The following is a 15,932-nucleotide window of genomic DNA, read 5'->3' on the forward strand; positions in this document are numbered from 1 at the left end:
ATATGTGAACTTTCAGACAGAGAACACAAAATAGCTGTTTTGAGGAAGCTCAACAAAATTTGGGATAACGCAGAGAAAGAATTCAGAATCCTATCAGATGAAATTAATGAAGAGATTGAAATAATTAAAAAAAAAGATTCAAGCAGAAATTCTGGAGCTGAAAAATACAATTGCCATACTAAAGAATACATCAGAGCCTCTTAACAGTAGACTTGATCAAGCAGAAGAATTAGTGAGCTTGAAGACAGTCTATTTGAAAATACACAGCCAGAGGAGAAAAAAGAGAAAAAGAATAAAAAAGAATGAAGCATAAATGTAAGATCTAGAAAATCGCCTCAAAAGGGAAAACCTAAAGTTATTGGCCTTAAAGGGGGGGGAGAGAGAGAGAGAGAGAAAGAAAAAGAGAGAGAGAGAGAGATCAGGGTGGAAAATATATTTAAAGAGAAAACAACAGAGAACTTCCCAAACCTAGGGAAATATATCAATATTTAAGTACAAGAAGATGATAGAACACCAAGCAGATATAATCCAAATGAGACTACCTCAAGACATTTAATAATCAAGCTCCCAAAGGTCAATGATAAAGAAAGCAGCAAGAGAAAAGAAATGAATAACATGTGGAAGGAAAAAAAAACATCTTTTATCCTAAATTAGCATATCCTGTGAAAATATCCTTCAAACATGAAGGAGAAATAGACTTTCCCAGACAAACAAAAGTTGAGGTATTTCATCAATACTAAACCTGTCCTACAAGAAATTCTAAAGCCAGTTCTTTGGTCTGAAAGAAAAGGACATTAGTGAGCATTAGGAAATCTTCTGAAGGTACAAAACTCACTGGTAATAGTGGGTACACAGAAAGACAGAGAAAATTATAACACTATAATTGTGGTGTGTAAACTACTCATATCTTGAGTATAAATACTAAAAGATGAACCTATCAAAAATAGTAACTACAACAATTTTTCAAAACATAGACAATATAATAAGATATAAATAGGAACAACAAAAAGTTAAAAAGTGGGGGATGAATATAAAGTGTAGAGTTTGTATGAGTTTTCTTTTTGCTTGCTTGTTAGTTTGTTTAAGCAATCAGTGTTAAGTTGCACTTAGTCTAAAATAAGGAGTTATAAGATATTATTTGTAAGCTTCATGGTAACCTCAAATCAAAAAACATGCAACAGATATACACAAAATAAAAAGCAAGAAATTGAAACATACCACCAGAGAAAATTGCCTTCATGAAAAGGAAGACAGGAAAGAAGGAAGAGAAGACCACAAAACAATCAGGATACAAATTTTAAAATGACAGGAGTAAGTCTTTACTTATCAATAATAACATTGAATGTAAATGGACTAAAGTCTCCAACCAAAAGACATAGAGTGGCTAATTCATTTAAAAAAAAAAGATCCAATGATCTATTGCCTATAAAAAACACTCATCACCTATAAAGTGATGTTGACTGAACATAAAGGGATGGACAATTATATTCCATGCAAATGGAAATGAAATGAGCAGGAGTAGCCATACTGATATCACACAAAATAGATTTCAAGACAAAAACTATGAGAAGAGACAAAGAAGGTCACTATATATTGATGAAGGGGTCAATGCAGCAAGAGGATATATAAGAAGTTTAAATGTATTTAAATTTAATACACTGGGGCACCCAGATATAAATAACAAATATTATTAGAGCTAAAGAGAGATAGACCCCAGTACAATAATAGCCAGAGACTTCAACATCCAACTTTCAACATTGGACATATCTCCTAGACAGAAAATCAACAAAGAAATATCTGACTTAATTTGCACTATAGACCAAGTACACCTAATAGATATTTACAGAACATTTCACTCAATGGCTGCAGAATACACATTCTTTTACTCAGGATATGAATCATTTTCAAGGATAGGCCATATGTTAAGCCACAGAATGTCTTAAAAATTCAAAAAAAATTGAAATAATATCAAGTATCTTATCTAACTACAATGGAATAAAACTAGAAAACAATAACAAGAGGAATGCTGGAAACTTTACAAACACTGGTAAACAATATGCTCCTGAATGACCAGCGAGTCAATGAAGAAATTAAGAAGGAAACTGAAAGATTTCTTGAAACATATGATAATGGAAACATAACATAAAACTTTTGGGATACAGCAAAAGCAGTACTAAGAGGAAAGGATATGACAATAGGCACCTTCATCAGAAAAGTAGAAAAACTTCAAGTAAATAACACAATTATACATCTGAAAGAACTGGAAAAACAAGAGCAAATCAAATTCAAAATTAGTAGAAGAAAAGAAGTAATAAAAATCTTAACAGAAACTAATGAAATTTAAATAAAAATACACATAAGATCAATGAAATGAAAAGTTTGTTTTTTGAAAAGATAAACAAAACCAAGAAACTTTTAGCCAGGCTAAGAAAAAAAGAGAGAAGACCCTAATAAAAAAGAAATTCTGAGATTAAAAAGGAGACATTACAACCAATACCACAGAAATTCAAAGGATAATGACAGGCTACCATGAGCAACTTTATGCCAATAAATTTGGAAACCTAGAAGAAATGGGTAAATTCTTAGACAAATACAACCTACCCAGATTGAATCATGAGGAAATTCAAAACCTGAACAGACCAATAACAAGTAACAAGATCAAAACCATAATCAAAAATCTTCCAGCAAAGAAAAGTCTTGGACCTGATGCCATCATTGCTGAATTCTACCAAGCATTTAAAACCAATTCTACTCAAACTATTCTGAAAAATTGAGGAGGTGGGGATACTTCCAAACTCATTCTACAAGGCCAGTATTACCCTGATACCAAAATCAAAGACACATCAAAAAAAGAAAACTACAGGCCAATATTGCTGATGAACAGTGATGTAAAAATCCTCAACAAAATAGTAGCAAACCAAATTCAACAACACATTAGACAGATCATTCATTATGACCAAGTGGGATTTATCCCAGGGATGCAAAGATGATTCAACATATGCAAATCAATCAGCATGATACATTATATCAACAGAATGAAGGACAAAGTCATGATCATTTCAATTGATGCTGAAAAAGCATTTGATAAAATTCAACATCCCCTTATGAAAAAGACCCTTAAAAAAAACTGGGGATAGAAGAAAATACCTCAACACAATAAAAGCTGTATATGATAGATCCACAGCTAGTATAACACTGAATGAGGAAAAACTGAAATCTTCCTCTAAGATCTGGAATATGACAAGGATGTCGCATTCACTATTGTTATTCAACATAGTACTAGAAGTTCCTAGTTAGAGCCATCAGACAAGAGAAAGAAAGAAAAGGGCCTGCAAATTCGAAGGAAGAAGTCAAATTCTACTTGTTTGTGGATAATGTAATCTCATATTTGGAAAAACCTAAAAAATCTATTAGAACTGGAACAAATTCATTAAAGGTACAGACTACAAAATCAACATACAAGAATCAGTAACATCTCTATATGCCAACAGCGAACAATCTGAAAAGGAAATCAAGAAAGCAATCCCATTTACAATAGCTATAAATACAATACCTAGATATAAACTTAACCAAGGAAGTGAAAGATCTTAATAATGACAACTATACAATACTGATTGGGCTGGGCATGGTGGCTCACGTGTGTAATTCCAGCACTTTGCTAGGCCGAGGCAGGCAGATCACCTGAGGTCGGAAGGTCAAGACCAGCCTGACCAACATGGAGAAACCTCGTCTCTACTAAAAATACAAAATTAGATGGGTGTGGTGGTGCATGTCTATAATTCTAGCTACTAGGGAGCTTGAGACAGGAGAATCACTTGAACCTGGTAGGTGAAGGTTGCGGTGAGCTGAGATCACACCATTGCACTCCAGTCTGGGCAACAAGAGTGAAACTCCATCTAAAAAAAAACACACACACACACAAAAACAAAAAACTGTACAATACTGATTAAATTGAAGAGGACACAAAAAAATAGAAAGGTATTCCATGTTCATGGATTGGAAGAATCAATATTGTTAAAATGTCCATACTACCTAAAGCAATCTACAGATTCAATGCAATCTCTATCAAAATACCAATGACATTCACCACAGGAAAAAAAAAAAAATCCTAAAATTTGTATGGAACCACAAAAGACCCAGAATGGTCAAAGCCATCCTGAGCAAAAAGAACAAAACTGGAGGAATCCCATTACTTGACTTCAAATTAGAACTATAGTAACCAAAACTGTATGATACTGGCATAAAAACAGACACACAGAGCAATGGAACCAAATAGAGAACCCAGAAATATATCATACCTCTTACAGTGAACTCACTTTTGACAAAGGTGCCAAGAACATACACAGGGGAAGAGACAGTCTTTTCATAAATGGTGCTGGAAAAACTGGATATCCATATTCAGAAGAATAAAACTAGATCCCTATCTCTTGCTATTTGCAAAAATCAAATCAAAATGGATTAAGTCTTAAATCTAAAACCTCAAACTATGAAACTACTAAAAGAAAACATTAGGGAACTCTCCAGGACATTTGTCTGGGCAAAAATTTCTTGAGTAATATCCCACAAGCACATGCAACTAAAGCACAAGTGGACAAATGGGATCACATCAAGTTATAAAGCTTCTACAGAGCAAAGGAAAAATTCAACAAAGTGAAGAGACAATCCACGGAATGGGGGAAAACATTTGCAAACTACTCATGTGACAAGCGATTAACAGCTGGAATATATAAGGAGCTCAAAAAACTCTATAGGAAAAAATTTTAACAATCCAATTAAAAATGGGCAAAATATATGAATAAACATTTCTTAAAAGAAGACATACAAATGGCAAACAGGCCTATGAAAAGGTACTCAACATAACTGATCATCAGAGAACTGCAAATCAAAGCTACAATGAAATATAATCTCACCCCAGTTATCCAAATGACAGACAATAACAAATGCTGACGACGATATGGAGAAAAAAGAACCCTTGTACACTGTTGATGGGAATGTATATTAGTATATCCACTATGGAGAACAGTTTGGAAGTTTCTCAAAACACTAAAAATAGAACTACCATATGACCCAGTAATCCCACTGCTAGGTATATACCAAAAAGAAAAGGAATGAGTGTATTGAAGAAGTATCTATACTCTTACGTTTATTGCAACACTATTCACAATAGCCAAGATTTGGAAGCAGCCTAGGTGTCCATCCACAGACAAATTGATAAAATGTGATACATATATACTATGGAGTACTATTCAGCCATTAAAAGAATGAGATCTTGTCATTTTTAACAACATGGGTGAAACTCAAAGACATTAAGTGAAATAAGACAAACAGAGAAAGACAACAACATTTTCACTTATTTGGGGAGTTAAAAATTAAAACAATCGAACTTATGGGAATAAAAACCTTTTTACTTTTTAAAGAGAAGCCCTAAATCTGGGCTTTAAATGACATTTTCAGAATTTAAAATATTTGCAACAACTGCACATCAAAACAAAAAACCCAGTGTGAGCTGAAGTGAAATTTTTTGAACACGTGAACATCATTTTTATGTCTGATCTGTGATAAATAGAAAAATCCTTTCAAACTCATTGTTGCCATCTCCCAGGTCATTTTTCTCCCAGAACTTATGACTGTCAAACTGTTTGTTCTTTGTTGACATTTAGTTCTCCTACATGCCATCTCCTCACGTTCTACCTCCTTGTTATTCTGATAAATGAGCGAATCTAATGAACTCATTCATCCTAATGAGAAGTTTTTCCTTCAGTCGTTTCTTCCTTCTCAGTTAGAATGTATACTTTACAATAGAAGTTATAGAAATAATATTCTTAGCAGCTGGTCTAAAGTTGGAGGGTTTAAACATGTAAAAGCATCAAAAGTACACGGCAGGCCAGAGGGGGATGTTTGGGTGTAACGGTAAGTGGTGCCTTGTGCTAGTTCCCAAACCACAGGCATCATCAAGCTGCCATGTCCAGGGCCAGGTCTGAAGATATTTTGGACCCATATCACTGCTCCTGGCTATCATTGTTATTAGTATCAACTTCAGGTAAGGGCTTACTTGGAGCCATTGAAGAGCTTCAGTTGGTTCTCCCTTTCTAAAGTTGAGAGTGCTTTTTGGTTTTGACAGTTTTCAGACTTTTAAAAATTGTTTGTTTATACACCTGGTAATTGGTTCCATTTGGCATCTTAATGTTACCTAAACACTACTTAGCATGCTTAACAAGATTACCCTGAGCTTTTAAAACATTTAAGTGAAAGATTTAAATTCCATAAAAAGGAGAGGCAGCTGGTGAAACTTGGTCATTAGACAGGTGGAGAGCACAATTTTGAGTTGAGACGCCCAAAACAGACTTCCTAGTTTTCTTTGCCCATTAGCCTGGAAGGCGCCCACGTTGAATCCACTTTTTTCATTCAGTGACCCCGGTGAAATGTCTGGTGCTCCCATCTTCTTTCATTCCCAGCAGCACTTATTAGAACCCAATGAGGAGCCTTAGACTGCTGGTTGACTAGCACTCCCCCACACACTCCCAAGTCACTCAGCTCCCTCTGAGGCATAGTAAGGGTCTGTGCCAAGATTGCACACATCCAAAAGCCCAGCATGAATCACTCTTACGCCCCAGGGTTGCTAAAATGATTGAATCAGTGAGTTGAAAAGAAGAGTGATTTTGTTCCGTTTTATCTCCCTGGGAAGTGGGCTGAGGAAGGGGATTAGGATGAACCCATCTATTTTAGGTGCTTACTTACAGAATTAACGTCCCCCTAGAAAAGTGATGCCTTGGCTACAGTGTACAGCTTTGCCATTAATGAGAGGAAAGTGGAACTGTTTTCATTGTTCTTGCAAGACTGAGAAGGGCAATTTTTTTGAGGCTAGCACCATCGTGTGGATTAAGTGAATACAGGTCCTTTTTTCTTTTTTGGAGGGGATTACATAACAGGCCACTATAATATACCTCTGGAAACACAATTTTGTTATCTTCTCATCTATGTCTTATATATTTTCTGAGTCATCACAGAGCAGCCAGAGATAAAAATAATTTTTGCAGCAGTGCCATATACTGCTGGGATCCTAAGGATCATGTGCTTCTACAAAATGACTGACTGAACTGCAGGAACATGACAGTGGGAAATTCACAGAGCAGTTTTGGATCAGACAGAGCATAAATTAGAGAGCACATTTGGGATGAGCCACTGGGCTCTTCGGTGGAAGTTACCAATTTGGACTTCGTGAGAAATGCCAAGGCTTGTTACTGAGGCAACTGTCTAACCATTATTGTCCAGGAAACGAAAGCTAAATCGGAGGAAGAGAGGAGAAATCGAAATCTGATTGCAGGATGCAAAAGAATTTTACCAAACTGCACGGTTCATCTCCTGTGGAGTGAGAAAGTGAGGTGGAGTTTCTCTGATTATTTTGGAATCCGAATGAAAAGGGAAAAAGAACAATGTGGAGAAGCTCTGTTGACTTGTGGCTTTAAGTCTTAAGAGCATGATGGGGGGAGTGGATGGCAAAGTTAGGAGAAAGATTTTTTTTTTTTTTTTTAACTCTGTAGTGGCCTTTCCTTTGTAGCTGGCACCAAGGTCCCTAAAGAGGGACTGACTCTGCTTCTCCTCTTTTGTAGTGTTTTTTCTCATTTCCAGATTGGCTGATATGTGGGCGTAGGGAGGGCACAAATAGGTGGAGGTAGGGAGAGCTGTTGCTTATAAAGATGTAGCACCATTTAACACCTAACAAATCACTCTTCCAGTATTCTTCTTTCCTTTGCACAGTTCCCTAGCCCCAAGGGAAAAGGTTTTACCAGGACTTAAAACAAGAATCTGTAATTGTAGAAATTTGGGGTAGTCAAAACCAAATCAAGAAGTGCTGACGTTTGCCGTCTTTGATGAGCTACTAAAGTGATAGGAACATGTACAGAACAGCCCTCCCCACCCACCACTCACTCTTGTCTTCACCCATTCCCTTCCTTCCTTCCTTCCCAGAACTGGGCTGGCTTGTACAGCTGTAGATATTAATATATCCGGAGTTTCAGATTGAAAGACCTTCTTGTGATTGAATACGGGCTGATGACGATCTGGAGGGAGTTTTTAGGCACATGTGAAGCTTTCCTCTGTAGGCAGCCATTTATGGAACTGAAGTGTGACAGCAAGCTGTGTGGACCGGCTGACACGGTAAGTGCAGATGTAGGATCCCAGAGATTATCAAGCAGCTGGAATGAGAGGTTGAATCAAGAGCGCAACTAATTGCAATGACTATCAAGTCGTATATTTAATATCCTTTTAGCATAATCTTTTAAAACTCTTTCCTTACATCCATATCTGAGGGTAGGGGCACCAGGTAAAAAGTCATAAGAACAGTGAGACTCCAACTCAGGGAATATTTGAGCCTTGTTTCCTGCTAGCCACTGGAAAATCTTGTCATGCTTCTCCTTCTCTAGCTCCTTACTCCCTTAGCCGGGTCTTGCATTGTCCTTTTTAACTGAATACTGTTTTAATTTGGAAGCCTGCAAATGGTGGCCTGTGAGCCTCTTGGGCTCTTTTCTCTGGGGTCACTACTCTTTCACTGTAGACTTCTCCTTCTCTGTCACTGTATTACTTCCCTCACCTTCCAACTGGGCCACAGGGACACCAACAGTGGATCCTCTGCTCTGCAGAGGAAGACTCGATGGAGGAGAGGTTTAAATTCTTTTTTTGGGTTAGGGTTGGTTCCCCAGTTTTATAAAACTGGATTATGTTGAGGATTCTGGGAAGATGGTAAGGCAGGAAGCACCAGGAATCTGTCTTCCTACCCAGACAACAACTGCACTGGCAAAACCTATCTGATCTAACTTTTGGAACTTTAGAATCTATTTGAAGGCTTACAACTTCCAGGGGAAGGTTTGGATGACAAACTGTGGGTAAGTTCAGCTTTTAGCAGAGAAGCAGCTACCCATCTCCCACGCTCCACCCCAAGGGCAGGCAACACCTCCATACCCATTGTGGGAGCCAGGTAAGCCTCAAAGCCCTGTCCTTCATAAATTGGGGATCTATGATCTGATCCATGATTGCTATTTTCGATCTTGGAGATGCAGACACATACGTAGGCAGCCATTGTTACACCCTGCCCACTCCATTGCAAGGCTCTCCCCCAAAGATGAATCAACTTTCAGAGGATTTAAAGGGTCAGCACTCTTTTGATATTCTACCCTCAATGTGCTATCTCTTCATTGTAATCTGGGTTGGGGAGCCAGATATTTAAAATCTTAGACATTCAAAAGTAACCACATATACAGAGAAATTCAGAGAGTTACTGTCATGCCTAGGGACAGGTGCAGGCTCAAAAGACCTGAGAAAATGCTAACACCTCAGGCTCATCCCTCGCAGACGGTCTATAACAATCAAAAATAAAATAAAATAAAATAAAATAAACCGAAATTAGCAAACCCTGGGAAAGGAGGAGAAACTTCTTTTCAGAATTACTTCATTATAATCCAGATGTTCATTTTTCAACAAGAAACATCACCAAGCATATTAAAAAATGGGAAAATGTGGCTCCTATTTAAAAAAAAAAAAAAAAGAAACCCCGAGAAAATCCAGATGGTGAACTTGCTAGACAAATACTTTAAAGCAACTCTGACAAAGATGCTCAAGGACTTAAAAGAAGATCTAGGAAAAGTAAACACAACAATGTATGAACAGAATGAAAATATTGATAAATAGAAAATGTAAAAAAAAAAACTAAAAAATTTTGGAGCTAAAAAGTATCATAACTGAAATGAAAATACTTTAATTTTTAAAAAACTTCTATTTTAGGTTCAGGGGCACATGTACAATTTGTTATATAGGTAAATTCGTGTCATTGGGGTTTGTTGTACAGATTATTTTTTCACCCAGGTAATAAACCTAGTACAAAATAGTTATTTTTTTCTGCTCCTCTCCCTTTTCCCATCCTCCACTCTCAGGTAGTCCCCAGTGTCTGATGTTCCCCTCTTTTGTGTCTATCTGTTCTCATAATTTAGCTCCCACTTTTAAGTGAGAACATGCAGTATTTGGGTTTCTGTTCTTATGTTAGTTTGCCAAGGATAATGGCCTCTAACTCCATCCATGTTCCTCCGAAGAACATGACCTAGTTCTTTTTTATGGCTGCATAATATTCCACAGTGTTTATATACCACATCTTAAAAATCTAATCTCCCATTGATAGGCATTTAGATTGATTCCATGTCTTTGCTATTGTGAATAGTACTGCAGTGAACGTATACGTGCATGTGTCCTTATGATAGAATGATTTATATTTCTTTGGGTATATACCCAGTAATGGGATTTCTGGGTCAAATGGTAGTTCTGTTTTTAGTTCTTTGGGGAATCACCACTCTGCTTTCCACAATGGCTGAACGAATTTACACTCCCACCACTAGTGTATAAGTTTCTTTTCCTTTACAACCTCTGCAGCATCTGTTATTTTTTGACTTTTAATAATAACCATTCTGACTGGTGTGAGATGGTACCTTACTGTGGTTTTGATTTGCATTTCTCTAATGATCAGTGATAATGAACTTTAAAAAAATATACTTGTTGGCCCCAGGTATGTCTTCTTTAAAAAAGTATCTGTTCATGTCCTTTGCCCACTTTTTAATGAGGTTTTTTTATTCTTGTAAATTTGTTTAAGTTCTTTATAGATGCTGGATATTAGACCTTTGTCAGATGCATAGTTTGCAAATAATTTCTCACATTCTGTAGGCTGTCTGTTTATCGATAGTTTCTTTTGATGTGCAGAAACTCTTTGCATAAATCCCATTTGTCAAGTTTTGGTTTTGCTGCAGTTGCTTTTGGAGTCTTCATAATGAAATCTTTGCCAGTTCCTATGGCAAAAATACTATTGCCTAGGTTGTTTTCCAGGTTTTTTTTTTTTTTTTTTTTTTAATGTTTGGGTTTTACATTTAAGTCTTTAATCCATCTTAAGTTGGTTTTTGTACATGGTGTAAGCAAGGGGTTCAGTTTCAATCTTCTGCATATGGCTAGCCCAAAGTTATCCCAGCACCATTTATTGAATAGGGAGTCCTTTCCCCATTGCTTGTTTTTTGTCAGGTTTGTCAAAGATTGGATGAAATAAAAAATGTATTGAAGGGATTCAAAAACAGATTTGAGCAAGCCTAGTATGTACATTTCTACAAGTATGTACATTTCTACATTCATTTAATTTCTATTTGTTGAATGTTCACTATGTGCAAGCCTCTCTTTAAAAATGTATTTGAGAGACTGAACTGCCCTTCAAAATCTCATAAACCCAAGTTTTTCTGATACTGTGTGTTCTGCCTTCTATTACTAGTTATCTGTGTAACCCAAGGTGAGTCACTTAACTTCTCTAGAACTCAATTGTCTCAGTTGTTTTTTCTAGTTCCAAAATTCTACAGATTTTCAAAGCATAAGGATGATAATGGCATATTACTTTCTTCACTGGACCATTTATTTCTTGAGTGGAAAGGTTCCAACCAAGATATTAACTCTACGGAGAATATGGTACAAGTTCATTTAAAAAAAGCCAATATGAAAAAAAGCTAATATGAATTAGTAAGAAATTGAGTTTCAGAATTTTTAAAAAATAAATACAATCTCAAGAACATAACTTGATTTTAGAAAAGATAATAGAGTGTTTTCAATTAACAGCTAGGAATGACCAAGGCAAACTTCCATCTACTTGCATCAGAATGGAGATGCAGATGCAGACGATGAATTAAAGTGACTCAAGGAAGGTCACTATTCTGCCTTGAATTTGTTTTCATGGTTCTCCGAGAAGTGTCTAGAGGTGAGAAAGTCAATTTAACTGATTATTTTCTAAAAATAGAATAAACAGAAATTTTGTTTAAAAAATATTTTCTTAGCATAGTGAAGTACAACATTTTCTATAGTTATCCACAGTACTTTAAGAAATTTACAATGTACTGCTAGAACTTTGAGTGAAACTTAGGAATTTTATGTGCTTCGGATGAAAGATGACAGCAAAAAATTATACAATTTTAGTTCATTTGCATTAAAATATTCTTACAACAGAGCATGGAATCCAATAATAAAACCCAGGGAAAATCATTCTAATTTGAGAAGAAAAATTAACACCTACCTACCCTACAACCTCACAATTAAAATCTGGTGGAATTCTATAACCTTCCAAATGGTTTGCCTCTTGTGTGGTGGGAAAGTTACTGACTCCTCTGAGAGAATGAAGAGGAAAGAAGACAACACTGTTGAAGAATCTTCTATAATCTAGATGTCAGCAGAAGCCACCCCCTCTTTGATTCTAAGATTGCCTTTCTTCATCCCCCTTCTGTGTTCTGTTCTGTTGGGTTTTTTTTCCCCGAAAATTTCTACAAATAATTTCTCCTAGTATTTATTGAATACTTCATTCTGTAACTAATGGCTATTTGTTTATCTCTGATCCAGCGTTGACCTAAAGTTCAGACATAACTCTTTCTTTCTTCCAAAATTCACTTGTAAGAGTATCTTAGTCGATTTCTCCTGCTATAACAAAATACCATAGACAGGGTAAGTTATGAACAACAGAAATGTCTCACAGTTCTGAAGGGTGGGGAGTCCAAGATCAATGTGCTGGCAGATTTGATGTCTGGTGAGAGCTGCTTTCTGCTTCCAAGAGGGTACCTTGTTGCTGTGTCCTCACAAGGTAGAAGAGCAGAAAGGCAAAAAAAAGAAAAAGAAAAAAAAAAAAAAGACAAATGTTCTCTGCAGCCTCTTTTTTAAGGACATGAATCACCTCCCAAAGGCCCTGCCTTCTAATTCCGTTGTCTTGGTGTTAGGTTTCAATATATGAAATTTGAAAGTACACATGCATTCAAACCATAACAACGAGACAACAAGAAGCAACTTGCACAAGCAAATATCTACAACTATGTGTGACAGATTTTACTGAATATTGAAGTAATCATGTGCTCATGTTGCAGCGCTGTTTAGAAAATATTCTAACTTAAATACCAGCTTTTCTGGTCCTCTGAAAGTCCCTTCTCCATTTCCACCAACTTAGATTTCAGAGTCTCATGACATTGTTCAGCTTTCTCTCCTGCTGCTTCTCTGTCTCCCAGTTGTGATAAAAAAAAAAAATCCTGATATTATTATGAAGAGCATTTTAGCTCTAGCACTTACCACCTCCTCCCTCATTCACACTTTACACAGCTTAAGATTTATTAATGTGCTCTGCTAAAAAAAGCTTCATGTATTTCAAGTGTTATCCTTTCTTCTCTACCCTGCCCCCCTTACTTTCTCCAGAAGCAGGGAGAGGAATATGAAGTTTTATTTCCCCAGAGGCAACATTTAGAATACATAAGACTTAGAAGACTTAGATGAGCAACATGTATCCTCTCATGACCTCAGAAGACATAAGTGTAGTTGACAATCCCAGGACTTTGGGAGACCAAGGTGGGCAGATCACCTGAGGTCAGGAGTTCGAGACCAGCCTGACCAACATGGTGAAACCCTGTCTCTACTAAAAATACAAAAATTAGCTGGGTGTGGTGGCGCATGCCTGTAATCCCAGCTACTTGGGAGGCTGAGGCAGGAGAATCGCTTGTACCTGGGAAGCGGAAGTTGCAGTGAGCCAAGATCATGCCATTGCACTCCAGCCTGGCAACAAGAGCGAAACTCTGTCTCAAAAAAAAAAAAAAAAAAAGAAAAGAAAAAAAGGACTCACAAGACTGGATTCTTATTCTAGTTCTGTCACTAATTAATTGTGTTATCTTGGGAAAGTACCTCACGGTACCTGAGAAACATTCTCTGAATTTATTGCCAATTCCATGAGTCTGTGATCTGAGAGTCCCTCTGGTACCTAGTTCTTCTATAAATGTAGTCAACGTTGGGATTTCTCCCTTCACAGGTAGGTGAACTTTCGCCTACCCTGGGCTGTGCCCCAAGCATCTCCCTCGCTAGCCATCTGCTCAATGCCTGTTGTTAGAAGCAATAGAGGTTTTACAGACAGGCCAAGCTTTGGGGCCAGACACAGGCATATATCCTATTTTTTTCAACTCAGAACCTAGGTTGTGCTGTTTACTCTTAGAAGCTGTCTTATTTGTGAACTGAAACTGAGCATAATGATATCTACCTTAGAAGATTGTATAAAACAATGATGCACATGAAGCACTAAAGTGAAGTGCCTAGCACATGGTAAGTGCCCATAAATGGATCATTATCATGTCTATATAAGGGGGAGAGGTGAATGTCATGGCAAGCACATGACATGCTCTTTCTGGGTCTGCCGACACACTTGCATGTACATGGTAGAATGAACTCAGCTTACTGTACAGCTAGCTCCCAAACTTTAGTTTTACTCAGTAGAAAACATAAGTTAAGAGAGAGAGCTGAATGGTTCTAGGCAGCAGTTTTTTTCTAGGCTGTGATGAGGAAGGGAAAGGTAGATTGATTAAAGAGATGGGAAGAGAAAGGACTATGAATAGAAAAAATAAACATGTCCAAGGGGATGATTCAGTTTCTGCAGTATGATGACTGACAGGCATCCTTTGCCTTTGTCTCCATGAGTCATATATATATATACACTCACATATATGTGAAATATAATATCTATTATATGTGTCTGTTATATAATATAACTCAATATATTTATATATTATATATTTATTTATTATTTATATATCATATTTATATATTATAGACATTTATATAATTATAAATATATATTTATATATCATATAACATATGTGTTAATATATTATATCTGATATATAATATATCATCTACTATATATCTATATTATATATCAGATATGTAATTATTTTATATTATATAATAGTATATATAATATATAATATATGAAAAATATATATATAATATAATATCTATTATATAGAGATAATATATAATACATAAAATATCTATTGTATCATGGGTGTCATATATATGTATATAATTGTAATATATAAGATATAGAATTGTAAGGACATAAGATTATTGTAACCTAATATATGTGACATTGTGGAGTGAGAGCTATCTCTGGCACTTGTCAAAGTGTGAAGTCCTGCTTCAATGTGGGCATAGGTATAAGGACAGATACTTCGTAAAGAAATTCACTCAGGATGCATACTCTGAAGATTTAAGGTGGATTAAAATTGTAGGCAGTGACTCAGCCCTTGGGATTGATACTCAAATACTTTATCATCCACATCTGTGTTTTCCACACCTATTCTCTTGATGCTCAAATCTGGCAAGAGCTTATGAGCCTGTGAAAAATGGGACAAGTTTGCTGTTATCTTGGACCTTGGTCCATCTGTTCCGCATCTAGCAGGAATATAATTTACTTACATGAATGACTAGCTGCTGAGAGATCCTGCGTGTGTCATGGAATAGTGGCCTCTACTGTTCATGAGGGAAACAGGCTACCGTGGTCAAATCGTAAGGGAATACACTGCTTCAAAGGCCAATACAGGCTGCTCAGGTGTCTGTAATGATTAGGACACTGTTGGGAAGGCCAGCTGCTGGCATCTATAGCCAGTCTCTGCTGTAAATATTTATCAGGAGAAGCAAGCTAGCCAGCCAACAGCTGTTTATCTCCCCTACAATAGTTTCTAGTCAGGCTGTGACCTCATGCTACATAAAAATGTTACCTTCCCAGATCTGCACTGTAAACACAGAAAAGCAGCTATTAGTTTTGCTTCTTATCAGAAATGTATTTTGTTTTTTATATTTTCAGAGACAGGGTGCTGCCATGCTTCCCTGGCTAGCCTTGACTCCTGGGCTCAAGTGATCCTCCCACCCCAGTCTCCTGGGTAGCTGAGACTACATGCGCTTGTGACTGTGCCCAGCTAGAAAGGTATTTTTAAAGCAATGATTTTAACCATTGGGTGTTGCCTTTAAGACCTGAGTTTCTGAGTATTATAAAATCAAAAACTTTAAATCATTTTAAGGAAGCACAGTTAATAGGTGCAGTAAAATAAAAGCACATAAAGTGGCAG

At 36.6% G+C, this 15,932-nt stretch overlaps 1 protein-coding gene across 1 annotated transcript in view; it reads right to left on the reverse strand.

Moving 5' to 3' along the window:
- Positions 1–7,730: 7,730 nt before the first annotated feature.
- The window catches only part of TMCO5A (transmembrane and coiled-coil domains 5A), a 56,303-nt gene continuing 48,101 nt past the window's right edge, over positions 7,731–15,932 (reverse strand). The window contains exons 13-14 of the mRNA XM_030931136.1: positions 9,284–9,353; positions 7,731–8,195 (exon numbers count right to left, since the gene is read on the reverse strand). Of these exons, the coding sequence (XP_030786996.1) occupies positions 9,336–9,353 (18 nt within the window). The 3' untranslated portion in view covers positions 7,731–8,195; positions 9,284–9,335. The remainder of the gene's footprint in view (positions 8,196–9,283; positions 9,354–15,932) is intronic.

The sequence above is a fragment of the Rhinopithecus roxellana genome, chromosome 5 (assembly GCF_007565055.1).
Source record: "Rhinopithecus roxellana isolate Shanxi Qingling chromosome 5, ASM756505v1, whole genome shotgun sequence".
In the NCBI taxonomy this organism is placed as follows: Eukaryota; Metazoa; Chordata; class Mammalia; order Primates; family Cercopithecidae; genus Rhinopithecus; species Rhinopithecus roxellana.